Source organism: Ziziphus jujuba, chromosome 11 (assembly GCF_031755915.1).
Source record: "Ziziphus jujuba cultivar Dongzao chromosome 11, ASM3175591v1".
In the NCBI taxonomy this organism is placed as follows: Eukaryota; Viridiplantae; Streptophyta; class Magnoliopsida; order Rosales; family Rhamnaceae; genus Ziziphus; species Ziziphus jujuba.
The window spans coordinates 14,084,957-14,102,135 of NC_083389.1; the positions used below are offsets into that span (position 1 = coordinate 14,084,957).

A 17,179-nucleotide genomic window follows, 5' to 3' on the forward strand; every position below is an offset into this window, starting at 1 on the left:
CTAAGCAAGTTGTACCTAATCATTTTAAAAATAAATAGGAAACACAGGTTTTTTTTTTTTCTTTTTTTCTTTTAAAAAAAAGTATAATATCTTTTTTGGTAATTTGAGATGTAAGAGTATAGCGTTTTTGTAGGATGAGTTTATACATATAGAAGCCCAAAACCGACGCCTACGCTGAAACAATATTTCTACACGAGACACTAGTCGGGGAGCCCAGAAATATAGCAAAGTTTGGTCTGACAGTAGCAAAAGATGGCATCAAAAACTAAATAATAATAATAATAATAATAACCCATCTGGTCGGACGTACGTAAACCGATCCAATTGCTATGAACTTGCATTGAAATTAAAAAATGATATCGTCTTTTAATGGAGTTAAACAAATTAGACAAATTACTCACATGGCTCCAAATGGCAAAACCAAACATGATATAGAGGATTAAAATGCAATTAAACAAATTTAATGGGTTTTGAATTGTAAAATCTTATACAAAATTTGAAAATGTAATAATCTCAAAACATATATATTAAAATGCAATTATCTATTTTGTGAAAGTACACTCTATTTTAGAGGGCCAAAAAAAAAAAAAAAAAAGGGGCTGAATTTTTATACTTCGGTACCAACTGGCTGTAGAAAATTTCTGGGTTTAATTTGGAAAAAAATTGGAGGATAAGCCGATAAAAACCATGTGTTGTGGTTTTTTGACCACTTTAGAGAAGAAATATGAGAAGAAAATAAAAAGAATTCTATTAATTGCTTAGAAATAGAATACAAAAATAAAAACTTCTCTCACTTGGATTCTCACGTGGAATCTCTCTCTGCACTCTCCAATTCTCTCTGGAATTGCTCACTCTTCTCTCAAGCTCTCTCTGGAACTTATTGAGCTTGCTCTCTTGGCTTGGTTTTCATGCAACGGTAAGGAGCCTATTTATAGGCTTACAAGGCCACAATTTTCAACATCTTAGCCCACAATTGTTGATCGGTGCAGCAATGGTGTCAACAATGGTGGCTGTCAACAATGGTGGCTGTGGTTGGTGCGGCTGTGGTTGGTGAGGTTGGTGTGGTTGGTGCGGCTGGACTTCACAATTCTCCCCCTCCAGCCGCATTTAAAACTGATGGTCATCTGCCATCTATTCCAGCTATGTCTCTGCATAGCTTCAGCTTCTCTTGAGCAACAACTTTTGTTAGCATATCTGCTGGATTCTCTTTTGTGTGGATCTTCATCAGTTTCAGCAACTGTTGATCTATTACTTCGCGTATCCAATGATAGCGAATGTCAATGTGCTTTGTACAGGAATGATACATTGAGTTTTTGCTCAAATCCATGGCACTTTGATTATCACAATGTATCTTGTAGTCTTCTTGCTTGATGCCCAATTCTGTGAGAAAACGCTTTAACCACAACATTTCCTTACCCGCTTCTGCTGCGGCAATGTACTCTGCTTCAGTAGTGGATAAAGCAACACACTTCTGCAATCTTGACTGCCATGACACAGCTCCCCCTGCAAAAGTGTAGAGATAACCTGATGTAGACTTTCTATTATCAGGGTCTCCGGCCATATCTGCATCTGTATAGCCTTCTAAGATTGGATCACCTCCCCCGTAGCTCAAGCACAGCTTCGATGTACCTTTAAGATACCTAAGAATCCATTTGACTGCTTCCCAGTGTTTCTTTCCAGGATTTGAAAGAAATCTGCTCACAACACCTACTGCGTGAGCAATGTCTGGTCTGGTACACACCATTGCATACATCAGACTTCCTACCGCTGAAGAATATGGTACTGAAGCCATCTCCTCTATCTCTTCTTTGGATGAGGGGCACAATCTCTTACTCAACTTGAAATGATTTGCAAGTGGAATGCTGACCGGTTTGGCTTTATCCATGTTGAATCTCTTTATCACCCGTTCAACATACTTCTCTTGAGATAGCCATAACCTTCTATTTTTCCTGTCTCGGATTATTTGCATTCCCAAAATTTGTTGAGCTGGTCCTAATTCTTTCATATCAAAAGACTTAGACAATTCTTTCTTCAGCTTACTAATCTTCATTGCATCTTGTCCAACGATCAACATGTCGTCCACATATAGCAAAAGTGCAATGAAGTTTCCACCTGAAATTTTTTGAATATAAACACACTGGTCTGCTGCAGTCCTTTTATAGCCTTGACTCACCATAAACGAGTCAAACTTCTTATACCATTGTCTTGGTGCTTGCTTGAGACCATACAAGCTCTTCTTTAGCTTGCATACGAGGTTTTCTTTCCCTGAAACCTCAAATCCTTCTGGCTGCTCCATGTAGATTTCTTCATGTAAATCACCGTGAAGAAATGCTGTCTTCACATCCATCTGCTCAAGCTCTAGGTTTAGACTTGCTACTAAACCAAAAATGACTCGAATTGAAGTCATTTTTACCACTGGTGAACAAATCTCAGCAAAGTCAATTCCTTTCTTCTGAAGAAATCCTTTGACCACCAATCGGGCTTTGTGTTTCACCACCTTTCCGCTGCCATCTTTCTTGAGCTTGAACACCCATTTATTCTTTAGTGCCTTCTTTCCTGTTGGAAGCTTAACCAACTCATAAGTATGATTTTTCTGCAAGGATTCTATCTCATCTTGCATTGCTTGCAGCCACTTTTCCTTCTCTTGATGAGAAACAGCTTCCTGGAAACTCTCTGGCTCCCCCTCTTCAGTAAGCAGAATATACTCAGATTCTGGAAATCTCTTTGATGGAATTCGGCCTCGCTCAGATCTCCGAACTTGTAAACCACTGGTTTCAGGAGATGTACCATCATCTGATCGCTGTGATGGCCCTGCAGCTGCTTGAGAGGATTGAGTCTCCCTCTGCTCAATATCCCCTTCTTCCTCCTGGTCTGCTTCTGGTATATCTTCATGCACCTCATTATCCTCTGTGGCTATTTGTGCTGGTGCTGGATTAGGACAAAAATTCTCGGCACTAGAACTACAATTAGGAGACATTCTGGGCTTTTCAATGTCTTCCATTTTCTGGTTTTCATGGAATACTACATCCCTGCTTCTAATAACCTTCTTTGTTTTCGGGTCCCATAACCTGTATCCGAATTCTTCATCTCCATATCCTATAAAGATGCATGGAGTAAATCTTGCATCGAGCTTCTGTCTGAGCTCCTTGGATACATGTACATAAGCTAAACAACCAAACACTCTTAAATGAGAGTAGGAGGGAATCTTACCTGACCACATTTTCTCCGGAATTTCAAAATTCAACGGTACTGATGGTGATCTGTTGATTAAATAGCAGGCGGCACGAACAGCTTCTCCCCAGAATGGCTTTGGCAGCTTAGCCATACTGATCATACTTCTGACCTTTTCCATAATGGTTCGGTTCATTCTTTCGGCTATTCCATTATGTTGTGGGGTGCGAGGGACCGTCTTCTCATGTCGAATGTCGTGTCTTCTGCAGTAGGCATCGAACTCCTTGGAAGTATACTCGCCTCCATTATCTGAGCGGAGACATTTCAGCTTCTTTCCTGTTTCACGCTCTACCATGGTATGAAACAGTTTGAAGTAATCCAATACCTGGTCCTTTGTCTTCAAGAAATATACCCACACCTTCCGTGAAGCATCATCAATGAAGGTCAGGAAATACTTGTTGCCACCTAATGATTCCATCTCCATGGGACCACAAACATCAGAGTGCACCAGACTAAGCAACTCTGATCTTCTCAATGCAGAGGAACTGAAGGAGACTCTATGTTGCTTACCAAACAAGCAGTGATTACAAGGATCTAGCGCAGCATCCTTGCAAACAGTGATAAGCTTCTTCCTTGCCAAAGTGGACAATCCTTTTTCACTCATGTGACCGAGTCTCTGGTGCCACAGATTTTGAGACGCCTCTCCTTCTGCAATATTGAGGCTGTCTGCACATATCTTCACATGAGTCTTGTACAACGTTCCCCAAATATGTCCTCGGGCGACAACTATGGCACCTTTCGTCATTTTCCATGTGCCTTTGCTGAAGTAGTTGTCATAGCCTTGCTTGTCTAAGATTGCTCCCGAAAGTAGATTAAGCCGAAGGTCTGGAACATGACGGACATCCTTCAAAGTGATTGTACAACCAACATTCGTTTTTATCTGAATATCACCAGTTCCCATAATCTTTGCGAAACTGAAATTTCCCATCTTTACCGTACCAAAGTCTCCTGCTTTGTACGTTTTGAAGAAATCTCTGTGTGGAGTGACATGGTAGGATGCTGCAGTATCGACTACCCACTCAACATCTTGGGTTGTTATATGAAGGCATGTCTCTTCTTCGGTGGAGCAGAGCACCACTTCGCCTGTAACAGTGACTAGTGTCTCTCCATCCTTCTTCGGCTGATTACCTTGGAGTCTCTGCTCTCTCAACAACTTTCTGCAGTTCTTCTTCATGTGACCCTCCAGGCCACAATGATAGCACTTATACGATGATTTTCTGCCGTCTGTAGATCTGCCTCTGCTCTTGCTCCTGCCTCTCCCCCTATCTCGACCACCTCTTTGCTGTCTTCCTCTCTCTGTGACGAGGGCATGTGACTGATCCATGCCCATGTCCTTTCTCCTGGCCTCTTCATTAAATATGGCATCCTTAACCATAGACATAGTAAGTTTGCCATTCGGGGCCGAATTGCTGAGAGAGACTACCAATGTCTCCCAACTGTCGGGAAGAGAGCTTAGAAGTAGGAGGGCCTGATCCTCATCCCCTAGTTGGTAATCCACAGCAGATAGTTGATTTACCAAGCTCTGGAACTCACTGGTATGCTCGGCTACAGAAGTTCCACTCTGTAATTTTAGATTTACCAATCGCTTAAGCAACAGGGCTTTGTTTCGAGCAGTCTTGGCCTGGTACATGTCCTCCAATTTTGTCCAGAGGGCATATGCATCTGTTTCCTTCGCTACATAATGGAAGACACTGTGATCGATCCATTGCCTGATCTGACCGATCGTTTTCTTGTTTAATTTCTTCCATTCTGCTACTTTGCTGGGATCGGGGTTTTCTCCTTTAGCTTCTATAGGATCAAACAGATCCTTACAATTGAGGAGATCTTCCATCCGAGGTCTCCAAAGTGTATAATTTGTGGCAGTGAGTTTAACCATAGCTCCCGAAGATGATTCTTCGATTGACATTATGGCTTGACCAAAAATGGAGCTGAATTTGGCAAAACGAAGTTAACCGTTGCGTCCGGAACGGCCGAAAATGGTGGACTTGACTCTTCCGGGGTCAAAATATAATTACTAGAAATTTTGGGGCAAAACTGTAATTTCATAAAATTTTTGGGTCAACCTGTAAATACAGAAACTACAGGGGTCAATCTGTAATTTCCAATAGTTCAGGGGCTGCACCGTAAGTTCAGAAAACTACAGGGGTCACTCTGTAATTTCCAATAATTTAGGGGCTGTTCCGCAATTTCAGAAAATACAGGGGTCAATCTGTAATTTCCAATACTTCAGGGGCTGTTCCGTAATTTCAGAAAATATTGATGACGTGGCAGATGGTGCTGACGTGGCAACACGTGGCAGATGACGTGGCTGTCGACGTGTCGGCTGGCGTGGCAGATGACGTGGCAGGGGTGTGTTGACGTGGCTGATGACGTGGTCGTCTTCAACCTCCAGACGGCGCGTGTGGCGCGTGAGTTGTTGCAGAAATCTTCAGGCGGCGCGTGCGGGCGCGTCCGACGTTCTCTTGCTCTCCGGCGAACTTTGTTGTTCTCCTCTCGTCGGGCACTTTCACCTGGTATTATCAAATTAATTATTTGAGCAACTTTTCGAAACACCAACTTGAAGAACAGTAGCTTTGTTTCTTCAAATTTTGGATCCAAGCTCTCGACCTGGAGCTCTGATACCACTTGTTGTGGTTCTCTGACCACTTTAGAGAAGAAATATGAGAAGAAAATAAAAAGAATTCTATTAATTGCTTAGAAATAGAATACAAAAATAAAAACTTCTCTCACTTGGATTCTCACGTGGAATCTCTCTCTGCACTCTCCAATTCTCTCTGGAATTGCTCACTCTTCTCTCAAGCTCTCTCTGGAACTTATTGAGCTTGCTCTCTTGGCTTGGTTTTCATGCAACGGTAAGGAGCCTATTTATAGGCTTACAAGGCCACAATTTTCAACATCTTAGCCCACAATTGTTGATCGGTGCAGCAATGGTGTCAACAATGGTGGCTGTCAACAATGGTGGCTGTGGTTGGTGCGGCTGTGGTTGGTGAGGTTGGTGTGGTTGGTGCGGCTGGACTTCACACCATGTTCCTGTATATATAGTTTTTCAAATGAACAAGATATAACATATATATATATATATCCACCTTTTCATTTTTAGTATATATTCATGCTCCATCAATGTGAAGACTTACAAAAGCAGCTCGTAGTCATGTTAACACCTTAAGAATTTTTTTTTTTTTCTTTTCCTATATTATTGAAAATGTGGGAATTGGAACTCAGGACTGAGAAAACAAACGGCAAAAGCGTTGGACTGTGTCCAAAGCAAACAATTATGACCTAAGATTGGTTAGACAAATTGAACAGGCTCTAATAGAACCATTTAAAGTTCAAATTGGAAGACACCCAAACCAAAGCTTTAAATTTAAGTCATATAAGCATAATTGCTTTTGATTTGTTTTACATTGTAAATAAGGTTAATATACATATACAAATTACTTCACAAGTCAAAGATGAAAAGTCCTTTTAAATGGCGGCCGAGGCCGCAGCCGAGCTGATCAAGGCCATGCTTCTGATCCATCTCTATCCAGGTTCGAGTGGCAGGCCATGCTTTCTGTTCCATCTCTATCCAGGTTCGAGTGGCAGTGCGGCAACGCCGCAAAATTACAAAAAAAAAAAAAAAAAAAAAGAAAGAAAGAAAAATCCTTTTAAATGAAAGGCTATATGGATTCACTAGCATTTAAAACGTTTTATGGTCCATTCACCAAAAAAACAAAAAAAACAAAAAAAAAAAAGTTTTATGGTCCAAAAATTTAATAGCAGACTTGCTAAAGTATTCCATTACCACCTTTTTTTTTTTTTCCTTTTTTATTTCTGTTTTTTAAGGTAAATACTCCATTACTTTATTGAATGAAGAGAAAATAGATAATCTTTAAACCATCTATTTTTATATAAATTTTCCACAAAGTTGTTGACATGTTGTAAAAATTATAATAAAAATTCAAAACGTAAATCATATTAATCAATTTTTATTAAATATTCAAAATTTATAAACGTACCATACAAAAATAAGTTATGCTTGGACCACCTAATTTGTTTTCCGTTGAAGAAGGAGCTAGCAAACGATGTCCAGCATGCCATTGACCAAGTCTTACAACCATAGCAGAGTAGGTATTAGCTTTTTGTATTTTTATTTATTTATTTATTTATTATTCTGTTTAGTCTTACAACTAAAGTAGAGTAGGTATTAGCTTTTTTTTTTTGTTTTTTGTTGATAATATAGTAAAGTATTAGCCAGTAAGTAAGTAGCTCAATCAGTTGGTGGAGTCAATTCCTTTTGTGGGACCGGATTGATTATAAAGCACCAAACTTATATGAATATATATATATATATATATATACGAATATTCTACTAGACGACGTCCAATATAGTTTTTTTAATTCATTACCAAAAATATTTTGAATTAAAAGGTTATTGTGTGATATACCATATCTAATATTGTCCATTAAAATATTTTTAATTTATAATATGTAAATTAATTATATTTTAATATTTTATAATTTAGGAATAATTTATTTTTACTTTTAAATTTAAAATGGTCCGATTTACCGATTTAAATCTTTAGATTTCAATTTGTTATATTTTGTTTCAATTGAATTTTTTCTCCAATAGTAATTAATAATTTCATTATATTTAATCGATATCAAAATATAATTTGTTGCATTTAGATAATTTAGTTTTAATTTGAATTCCCTCTCCAATTTATTGAAAAGGAAAAGTTTTGATTTGTTACAATTTAGATTTTTTTTAAAAAAAAATACATTTTAATACTTTTGAATCGTTAACTGCCATTTGCTAAAATTTTAATTGAACCAAAATGCAATAAATTGAAATGTGGTGGCTTAAATTAAAATGTTTTAAATTTAAAAGCTAAATGCAACTTTTCTAAATTATAACATACTAAAATACAAACTAACACTAAATATTTTTATAAGATGTTTTGTTATAACTTAGTAAATTTCCCATATAGTGTAAAAATAAAAAAATTAAAATTAATTTATTTAAAAAAGATAATTATATATATAAAGCTATCATAGAATCAAATGCGACAACCAGGTTTCTAGAATCCAAACACGAAATAGGTAAAGGTATGGTACTATCCAATTGGGTTTTGCAACCACAAAAGGAATATAATAAGCCAGATAATGAAAAAAATTACAGAAGGGATTTGTAGCCCCTCCTTACAAAGTATTTACCATGCTGTGGAGGTTGTTCTACACCACACACCACCCCCACCCCCCCCCCCCCCCCCCCCCCCCCCAAAAAAAAAAAAAAATAATAATAATAAATTTCTGGAGGTTAAAATTTCACTTTAATCATAAGTTTTTCTAGGTATAGATAATTCGTCAATCTTTTTTTTTTTTTTTCTATTTCTATATTCAAATTCATTATAAATTTAATGTTTCTAATTTTAGGACTATATTTATTAAAACACAAATTTTGAAATAAATTTTCTTCCAAGGTAATTAATCATATATATTGTCTTCACTAATGTAGATTATCACGGGAAAGAAAATATAACTATAAAAGGAAAGAAACCATGGAGTGAGAATGCAATATAAACAAAGATACAAAAATGAGTTACCTACTTTTATCAGTCGAAGCGAGCTCCTTCGTTGCAAATTATAAAAGAAATTATATTTTATCAATCAATACTTATCACATCATTTTCTTTTTGAAAGCGTAAGAAATTTCAGTGAATGAAAAGCAATTGCAATTGCAATATCCCTTACCTAAAACATTTATATTATGGATCTTATTATTATTAGTCACTTCGGCTGTTGTGGCAATTCCAAAGTCTTATAAGTCGGCTACTTAATTTTTTTTTCCAGGCTTAATAGATAAGAGGAAAGAGACAGAGAAACCATAAGGAAAAAAAAAAAAAAAAAAAAAAAAAAAGGGTGGAAAGGCATGGGAGAATACATATCAACATTTGGAAGCTCTCTTCTGGTACCTAGCGTTCAAGAACTGGCTAAGGACCCAATTATCAATGTCCCCTCCAGATATCTGCGTCCAGATCAAGACCCAACAGTCATTTCTGATCATGATCCGCTTTGCTTTCCTGATAAAATTCCAGCCGTCGATTACTACAATCTGATTTCTGGAGATTCAGCTATTGCTTCCCTTGAGTTGGAAAAGCTCCACTTGGCATGCAAGGATTGGGGTTTCTTCCAGGTTACCATACACACCCTTCCCTCTTCATCAACTTCTTCTTCTTTCTTTTCTCTCAAATCTCTCTGTCTTTATGGATCTTCTTAATTCTTAGTCTTTTTATTCTCCTCCATTTACTTTATTCTCTTTGTTCCTCTTTACCTATATTGAAACCTGTAACTTCCACCAAGTTGAAAAAATATTTAATAATTTTGGAAGTTAAATGATTCCTAATGAGAAATTCTGGTGGTAATTAATATTATATAATATAAGAGAGAGAGAAAGATAGAGAGAGAGAGAGAGAGAGAGAGAGAGCGAGAGGCAAGCATTTTTGTAAATTTGGGAAATTACAAAAAATTACTTTTATCTGGTACATCTTTTGTTTCTAAAAGAAAAAAGAAAAGTACATCTTTTTTTTATATAACTCATTGATCCCCTCATGGAGACAAATCTGATCGCGTTGAATTTTAATAAATTAATATTGCAATTAGAACTTGGAAAATAATAGTACTGGGTAGCATGTTGCACAGTAACATTTTGTTTATAAATTTATATTCGGTTTATAAGTATTTGGCACCAAATAGATCTTCTCTAGTGACAAATTTTATAATTCCTTTTGATTAAATATTCTGACCAAAAAATCATGCAGTGTGAACCAAAACATATCGCAGCAAAAAGTCCAATTTTTTTTTTTTTTCATATTTAAAAATCTATTCACAATTAAAATAAACATGAATGACATTCTAACTAGTACCAAATAATATTCAGTTGGTAAACCATGGAATAAGCTCTACATTGGTGGAGAAAATAAAAACAGAGGTCCAATGCTTTTTCAACCTTCCAATGGAAGAGAAGCAAAAATTTTGGCAAACTCCAGGAGAGGTAGAAGGATTTGGTCAAGCTTTTGTAGTTTCTGAGGAACAAAAGCTTGACTGGAATGACATCTTCTTCGTGTCCACTCTTCCAGTCCATACAAGGAAGCCCCACTTGTTTCCTAAACTCCCTTCTCCTTTCAGGTTATTAATTCTTCATCTTAATTTTCTTTTTCCTTCTCTATTAAATATCTTTGTTTTGAGAATTTTAATCATAATATATATATATATATATACAGAGAAACCTTGGAGACTTATTCATTGGAACTAAAAGATCTAGCAATGGGAATTCTTGAACAAATTGAAAAGGCTCTGAAAGTCAAAGCCAAAGAAGTAACAGAGTTGTTTGAAGGTGGTCTTCAGTCAATAAGGACGAACTATTACCCTCCATGTCCTCAACCAGAGCAAGTCATCGGCCTAACACCTCACTCTGATGCTGGAGGCCTCACCATCCTCCTTCAAGTCAGCGAAGTTGAAGGTCTCCAGATTAAGAAAGATGGCATCTGGGTTCCGGTTAAGCCTCTTCCTGGTGCCTTCATCGTCAACGTTGGAGACGCTTTAGAGGTAATTAATGAAATCATTAAATGTATTATATTGATTGCAATCTTGCTGCATTGTTTGTTTCTTTTTTCACATTTTGATTACTTTGTTTCATGTGACAGATTATAACTATTGGCGCATATCGTAGCATCGAGCATCGTGCTACTATAAACTCTGAAAAGGAAAGACTATCGATTGCCACATTTTACAGTCCAAGATTTGATGGTGAAATGGGTCCTGCATATAGCTTGATCACAGAACAATCACCCCAAAAGTATAGAAGGATTGGAGTTGAAGAATTCTTCAGAGGTCTATTCTCACGTGAGCTGGATAGAAAGTCCTATCTTGATTCCATGAAATTATGACATGATGATGATGAACATTAGAATCTAGTACTTATATAAATGCAAAGTTACACCATGTATGAAAATGTGTTTTTTGCTACTTCCATAAAAAGGAGTTGAATTAGGAACAACACTTTCTGGTTTTGACTGAGACCTCGAATCCATGTTCGCAAAGTGAATTAAAATTTGCTAGTTCCATATAGGTTGGAGATGGCTTACTGTTTTTGATGAATTTATTCATTTTGGATTGGCGTTGTTTTAAGAAATTTTACTGTTTCTTTATGTAACTCTTGCTACTCCAAATTGATCCTATAATTATTTCCCAAGTTTTGATTAGAAAGTCCAAGGACTTGATGCAAAATGTTATTAATGACAGAAGAAACAGAGCAAACAGAGTGTGTGAGAAAGAGAACTCTGAAGATGCTGAAAATTGAGTGGTGATCCAAAAAACCTTATAAGCAATTATTTGGCTGGTTAATTTCTCCTATTAACTAATTTTCAAGATGCTGAGCTCAGATATGGAGAAATCTATATATATATGACATAATATTTCATTTTTTTATACTTCCAAATTACAACTCTTCCAAAGAGATTTGACATATATAGTGTAGTAAATATCCATGATCAATTTGTTCAGTAGAACTTCCATGTAATTGCTCATATTGGAGAAGCTATTAATACAACATACAGTAGAATAATCTTTCTATTTAATCCCTTTCAACAACAACGGGAAGCACAAAACCATCCAATGACAATAACCTCTTCCCATTCTCAACAGTTAGCTGGTTTTGTAATATGTTTTTTCTCTTGGCATGGTTGATGAGTTATGTATTTGTAGGACTTTATTGTGGTCAAATGTCAATGATATGATAGGCGGAGAAGCGATGGGAACTAACAGAATCTTATGGATTGATGCATTTTGAATGATATGTAGTTAATAATCAACAAATTTATCCTAACCAAGCATTCGCATAAAATAAAATAAAAATGTCGAACTTTTATGTCCAAAGTCAATGCAGTACAAATTAAAGTTAATTATATTTCAGCACAATATTGGCTTGCGCCACTTTATCTGAAGATAATTGCTTCCAAATTCTCATCATTCAAGCGTTTCATCTATTTGCCTATGGTTTTGATTAGGCACATCGAAGAGAGGTTCTAAATAACAGAGAATATTGGAATATATAAGACAAGATGGGGGTGTAGTAAATTACATTTTGTTAATGGGATAGTCCCATAGGCTTATTGAAATAAGGATGAGTAATGAATCAAGGGTTATGGACTGATGCTTTGTTTTGCTAAGGTAACGGCTGCTAAATCTAATTTATAAAAGTATAAACACTCCAAATTTACATATATATATTGTTGACTTAGCTTGATATACAAGTTAAATCCACATTCTAATAATCTAAACTTTTAAAATCAATAGTAATTTAATATGATATTAAAGTACAAAATCCTAAATATCTAAGCACTTGTCAGAATCAGAATGACCTACAACTAAAGAAAAATGTTGACAAAGCTTAATATGCATAACAAATTTACAATCTAATGGTAATTTAACATGTATATATATATATACACAATAAATATTGTGTCTGGCTTACTTGATAGTATTATGCTAAAAATCTTTGAAGTCAACCATTTAGATTTCGTTTTAAAAATAGATTCAGCTCAATTAAACAAATTCAAGCAAACAAATCAACAGCTGCCATTAGACCTTAGCATAGTATTTTGAGGTTGAAGAAAGTAAAAGCAAAGGAAGCCAAGGAAGTAATAAAGTTGTTTAAACGTGGTTCACTCTTTATGCAATGAGGATGAACTATCACCATCCATGTCCTCAACCAGAGCATGCCATTGGCCTTAACCCTCAAAGTGGTGCAGGAAGCCTCAGCATCCTCCTTCAAGTAAGTGAAGTCGAAGGTTTCTTTATTAAGAAAGATGGCATCTGGGTTCGGTTAAGCCCCTACCCGATGCCCTCATGGTCAATGTCAAAGATGTTTGTGACAGTGTCGTTATATGTTGGTTCTATTTTACTATTGATTCCATTCCATAATACTTCACATTTGATTGCCTGTTTCATGCTGATTATAACAAAAGGTGCATATCATAGCATCGAGCATTGTGAAAATATAAACTCTAATAAAGAAAGAATATCAATTACCACATTTTAGGGTTCCAGATTTGATGGTGAAATGGGTCCTGCATATAGCTTGTTCAATGAACAATCACTCGAAAGTATAGAAGGGATTAGAGTTCAAGAATCCTATAGAGGTCATTATTTTTATATTAGCTTGATAAAAAGTCTTACTTGATTCCCTACAATTATAACATGGCGATGAGCATTACAACTTCTTACTTCATATCAATACAACCAAACAACATGTATTAATTCAACTTCTCTTATTACTTACGTAAAAAGGAGGTTCAAATAGGAATAACACTTTCTGACTCTGAGACCTTGATTTGAATGTAGAAAGTGACTTAAAATTTGCCAGTTTCATTTAGTAGTTGGAGAGGTCTTACTGTTTTGATGAATTTCCTTATTTGGATTTGCATTTTCATAAAGAAGTTTAGTACTTCCTTCTGTATCTCTTTAATTGTTCTTAAATTTAATTTCCAAGTTTAATTAGATGTTTAAAAATGTGAGACAGATTAAACAATGACAGAAGGAAACAGGGCCAGTTTTCTGGATGCTGAGAAGAGATCTAGAGAGATCAAAGTATATGACATATATATATATATATATATTGTAAATAATAAGACATAATATTATATTTCATAATTTCTTCATTAAAAAAAAAAAGTTGCTTATATGATTATATATATATATATATATATTTTTTTTTTTTTGGGTAAATGCTTATATGACTATCTTTTCCAAAGAACTACCAATCCAAAATTAAGAAATTCATCAAAAACAGTAAGACCACTCCATCCTACCAGAAACTAGCAAATTTCAAGTTATTAATGTCCTAAGAAACTTAAATATTTCCTTTTATGGAATGCTTGCTACTCCAAATTGATCTCTTAGCTTTAATTCCCAAGTTTAATTAGATCACTTAGTTTTAATTTCCAAGTTTAATTAGATGGTCAAAAAAAATATGATGCAGAGTTTGAACAGTGAGACAAGGAAACAAAGCCAATTTTCAAGATGCTGAGAGAGATCAAAATATTATAATTTCATAGTTTCTTTATAAATGAAAAAAGTTTACTTATATGATTGCATCTCTTGCAAAGAGATAAAACATAGACAATACAGTAAAATTATACATGAACAATTTTATTTACTAGGTCCATGTATTTACTGTATTGGAGTACATAGCTATAAATGCATAAGTTGTGAATCAGTTTATATATATATATATATATGTGTGTGTGTGTGTGTGTGTGTGTGTGTGTGTGTGTGTTTTAAGCCTTTTCAAAAACAATAGAAAGCACAGAACCATCCAATGCCAATAGTTTCTTCCCATTCTCAACCAGAGCACCCACATTTCCACAAGCAAACATGCAAGTAGGACAAAGTTCAGCAGGACACCATACTATTCTGTAGACATTGCCTCCCACCTGCTCTTTGCTGATGAAGAAGCAGTTTGAATAGCTTCTGACATCTCCAGTGATGATTAATCTCCTTTTCGTCTCCGGATCCTGCTCCCCAACCTTCCAAGCGGTCGATTGAGCACAGATTGTGAATGCAGAGAACGTGATGTTGAAGTTCTTGGTCTCCCTAACCACATTTTCTCCTTCCTCGAAAGGAGCCAATGTTACAAGGTATCCTTTTGGCCCCGAAACATTATCCTAACCGGCGTAAAACGGCTACGAATTGTTCCGGTTGACCAAGGAGAAATGACGGCCGTTATCGGAAATGGCAGGATTGATGTAGTATTCCACACCGCGTTCAAGAGGCTGTCCGAATGTGTCGAGGACGGCCATGATGTGGACCTCATGTGGATAGTTCATTAACATGCAATTCATGACCACTTAAGCATGGGATCGTGGTAGAAGGAGGTTATAGGAAGAGATTACTGCCAGTTATTTATTTATGTGTATTTATGGAAGTTATGGAGTTGTTGTCCATTATAGAAGGTAGAGAGGTGTACCCATAGCAAGGAGTAGGACAAACCTATGAAGAATCTCCTTTATAGAATGAATTAAGGTGATGTTTCACTAGTTGCTGCACTAGAGGGATGTGCAGATCTTGTAAATCGGTAAGAATTATCTACAAAGTCGCATTGATTTGTTCAAATTTGGTTTCATGCCTTGCCAAAATATCCAAAACTTCACTTTGGAATTCAACATCTGTTTTCCCATAGGTATCCATGGAAAGATGCTTTGATACCAAATGATGTGTGCTCTCTTTTGGGTAGTGAAAAACATAGTATAACAATGGAGAGAAGAGAAGAGAAAAAAAGAGGAAAGGTAGATAAAGAGGAAAAAGAGAGGAAAGGTAGATAGTTTTCTCGTTCATTCCTTCCCGTTTACATTCTCTTGGCTCATATAGGCCTATTACCATTTACTATAACTGCTCCTAAATGCAAGGTAAACATGGCTATGGTTATATTACAAATAAAGGAAAAGGGGTTCCATATAGCCCTCTCTAAAGCTACACGGGATTGCATGCAACATGTCAAAACCCTGCAGTTAGCATGAGTCATACATGGAAAACGTGGGAACGTGCATGGTGCATGGGCTTAATGTAACAGCCCGTCCCGAAATACATCGAAAATTACTAAAATTTGACCAAGGTTGATTGGGTTTGACCGTCGTTAACCGAGAAAGGATCAAATGTTGACTTTTTGTTTCCAGTGGAATTTCACATTGACCGAGATACCGTTAAAAAATACACGTTACCACAAGTCCATAGACTATTAGTACATTGAAAAACGGAGCTACGGTTTAAAATTTATCAGCAAAACAAGTTGAGGTCCAAACTGTTCAAAGGGTGCCGGAGTTGACTTTTTGTTCATGCAAAGTTAAGCTTTGACTCATGCATGGTTGTGAAGTACTCATTGATACGAGTTTATAGACTAGTGGCATGTCCCATTTGGACATGTGGTTTGAAAGTTGCGGAACTATGAAATTTTTCCGAGATAGCATTTACTATTCATGGATCTGTATGTGTGTGAACAGTTGTGCCACGTGTCAAAAAAATGGACCCACCCGTGAGTGCACAGTGGCACCCTCAAGCGTTTTGACTGGCTGAGAAGGGGAGGGAGGAGAGAGAAGGATAAGGAGGAGAGAAAGAGAGAGAGAGAAACCCAACCGGCCAATGGCCATTCACCCATTTCCGACCACCAGAACAGTACACGCACCACCCTAGCTTGAAACCCACCTGAAAACCGATCGGCCAGCCAAAAATCACAGCCAACCGACCGCCGACGCGCCCGGATCTAGACTTTTTTCGGCTGCGGCGCTGATTACTTCAAACTGAGATTTCTCTCCACTCCAACCTCCGTTTACCTCACCGCCAGTCTCCTTGAGTCACCCATTCCTCGATCTACCTTCCTACCAAAAATCACAGCCAGTGGCCACCGGATGCGCCACTAGCGGTGGCGGATTCCGGTGACCACGGTGGCTCGTCAGGAAATCAACTTTATGGCAAGTTTCTGCACCGCCCATCTTTTCCCACTAATTTTGACCCTCTGAACCCAAATCTGGTGTCCACTTTCCTCAATTCTTAACAGATTGTGAGAATCGAAGGTCTAAAATCCGAGAGCTTTCCGGCGAGATTCCGGCCACCTCGGGTCCGACCTCCGGGAAGTAAGACCAGATTTGTAATCCTCGTTTCACAAGCTTCCATTCGGTATATTACTCATAAATTTTGGTTAACGTTTGTATTAAACCCTCCAGGTACCGGGTATTAATTACCCGAATAAAATATTAATTTATTTAAGTTATGTAATATTGTTGTTCGAGGAGCACGTGTGCGGCGTGGAATTAATCCTATGGAGGATCTTGGGTTAATTGCGTGCTCGAGGTGAGTGACCCACCTTCAAATTAATTTCGGGAATTAAATTTGTGAATATTTTGTGTGAATTGAA

The 17,179-nt window shown here is 36.8% G+C and overlaps 2 protein-coding genes across 2 annotated transcripts; one reads left to right on the top strand and one right to left on the bottom strand.

Annotated features, from left to right (window-relative positions):
- Window positions 1–8,939: 8,939 nt before the first annotated feature.
- On the top strand, window positions 8,940–11,425 carry LOC125419642 (protein SRG1). Its single transcript, XM_048465995.2, has 4 exons — window positions 8,940–9,406; window positions 10,151–10,398; window positions 10,494–10,818; window positions 10,917–11,425. Exons 1-4 carry the CDS (start codon window positions 9,143–9,145, stop codon window positions 11,157–11,159), a joined length of 1,080 nt encoding a protein of 359 aa, XP_048321952.2. The 5' UTR covers window positions 8,940–9,142; the 3' UTR covers window positions 11,160–11,425.
- Window positions 11,426–14,549: 3,124 nt separating this feature from the next.
- On the bottom strand, window positions 14,550–15,071 carry LOC125419523 (kunitz type trypsin inhibitor 104-like). The gene is given in 1 exon segment (XM_048465719.1): window positions 14,550–15,071. A coding segment is annotated over 1 exon segment (522 nt).
- Between the last annotated feature and the right edge of the window lie 2,108 nt (window positions 15,072–17,179).

Coding starts and splice junctions, on each gene's coding strand:
- LOC125419642 (XM_048465995.2), top strand. CDS start 9,143: ATGGGAGAATACATATCAACATTTGGAAGCTCTCTTCTGGTACCTAGC. Junction 9,407..10,150: donor AGGATTGGGGTTTCTTCCAG/GTTACCATACAC, acceptor AATAATATTCAG/TTGGTAAACCATGGAATAAG. Junction 10,399..10,493: donor AAACTCCCTTCTCCTTTCAG/GTTATTAATTCT, acceptor ATATATATACAG/AGAAACCTTGGAGACTTATT.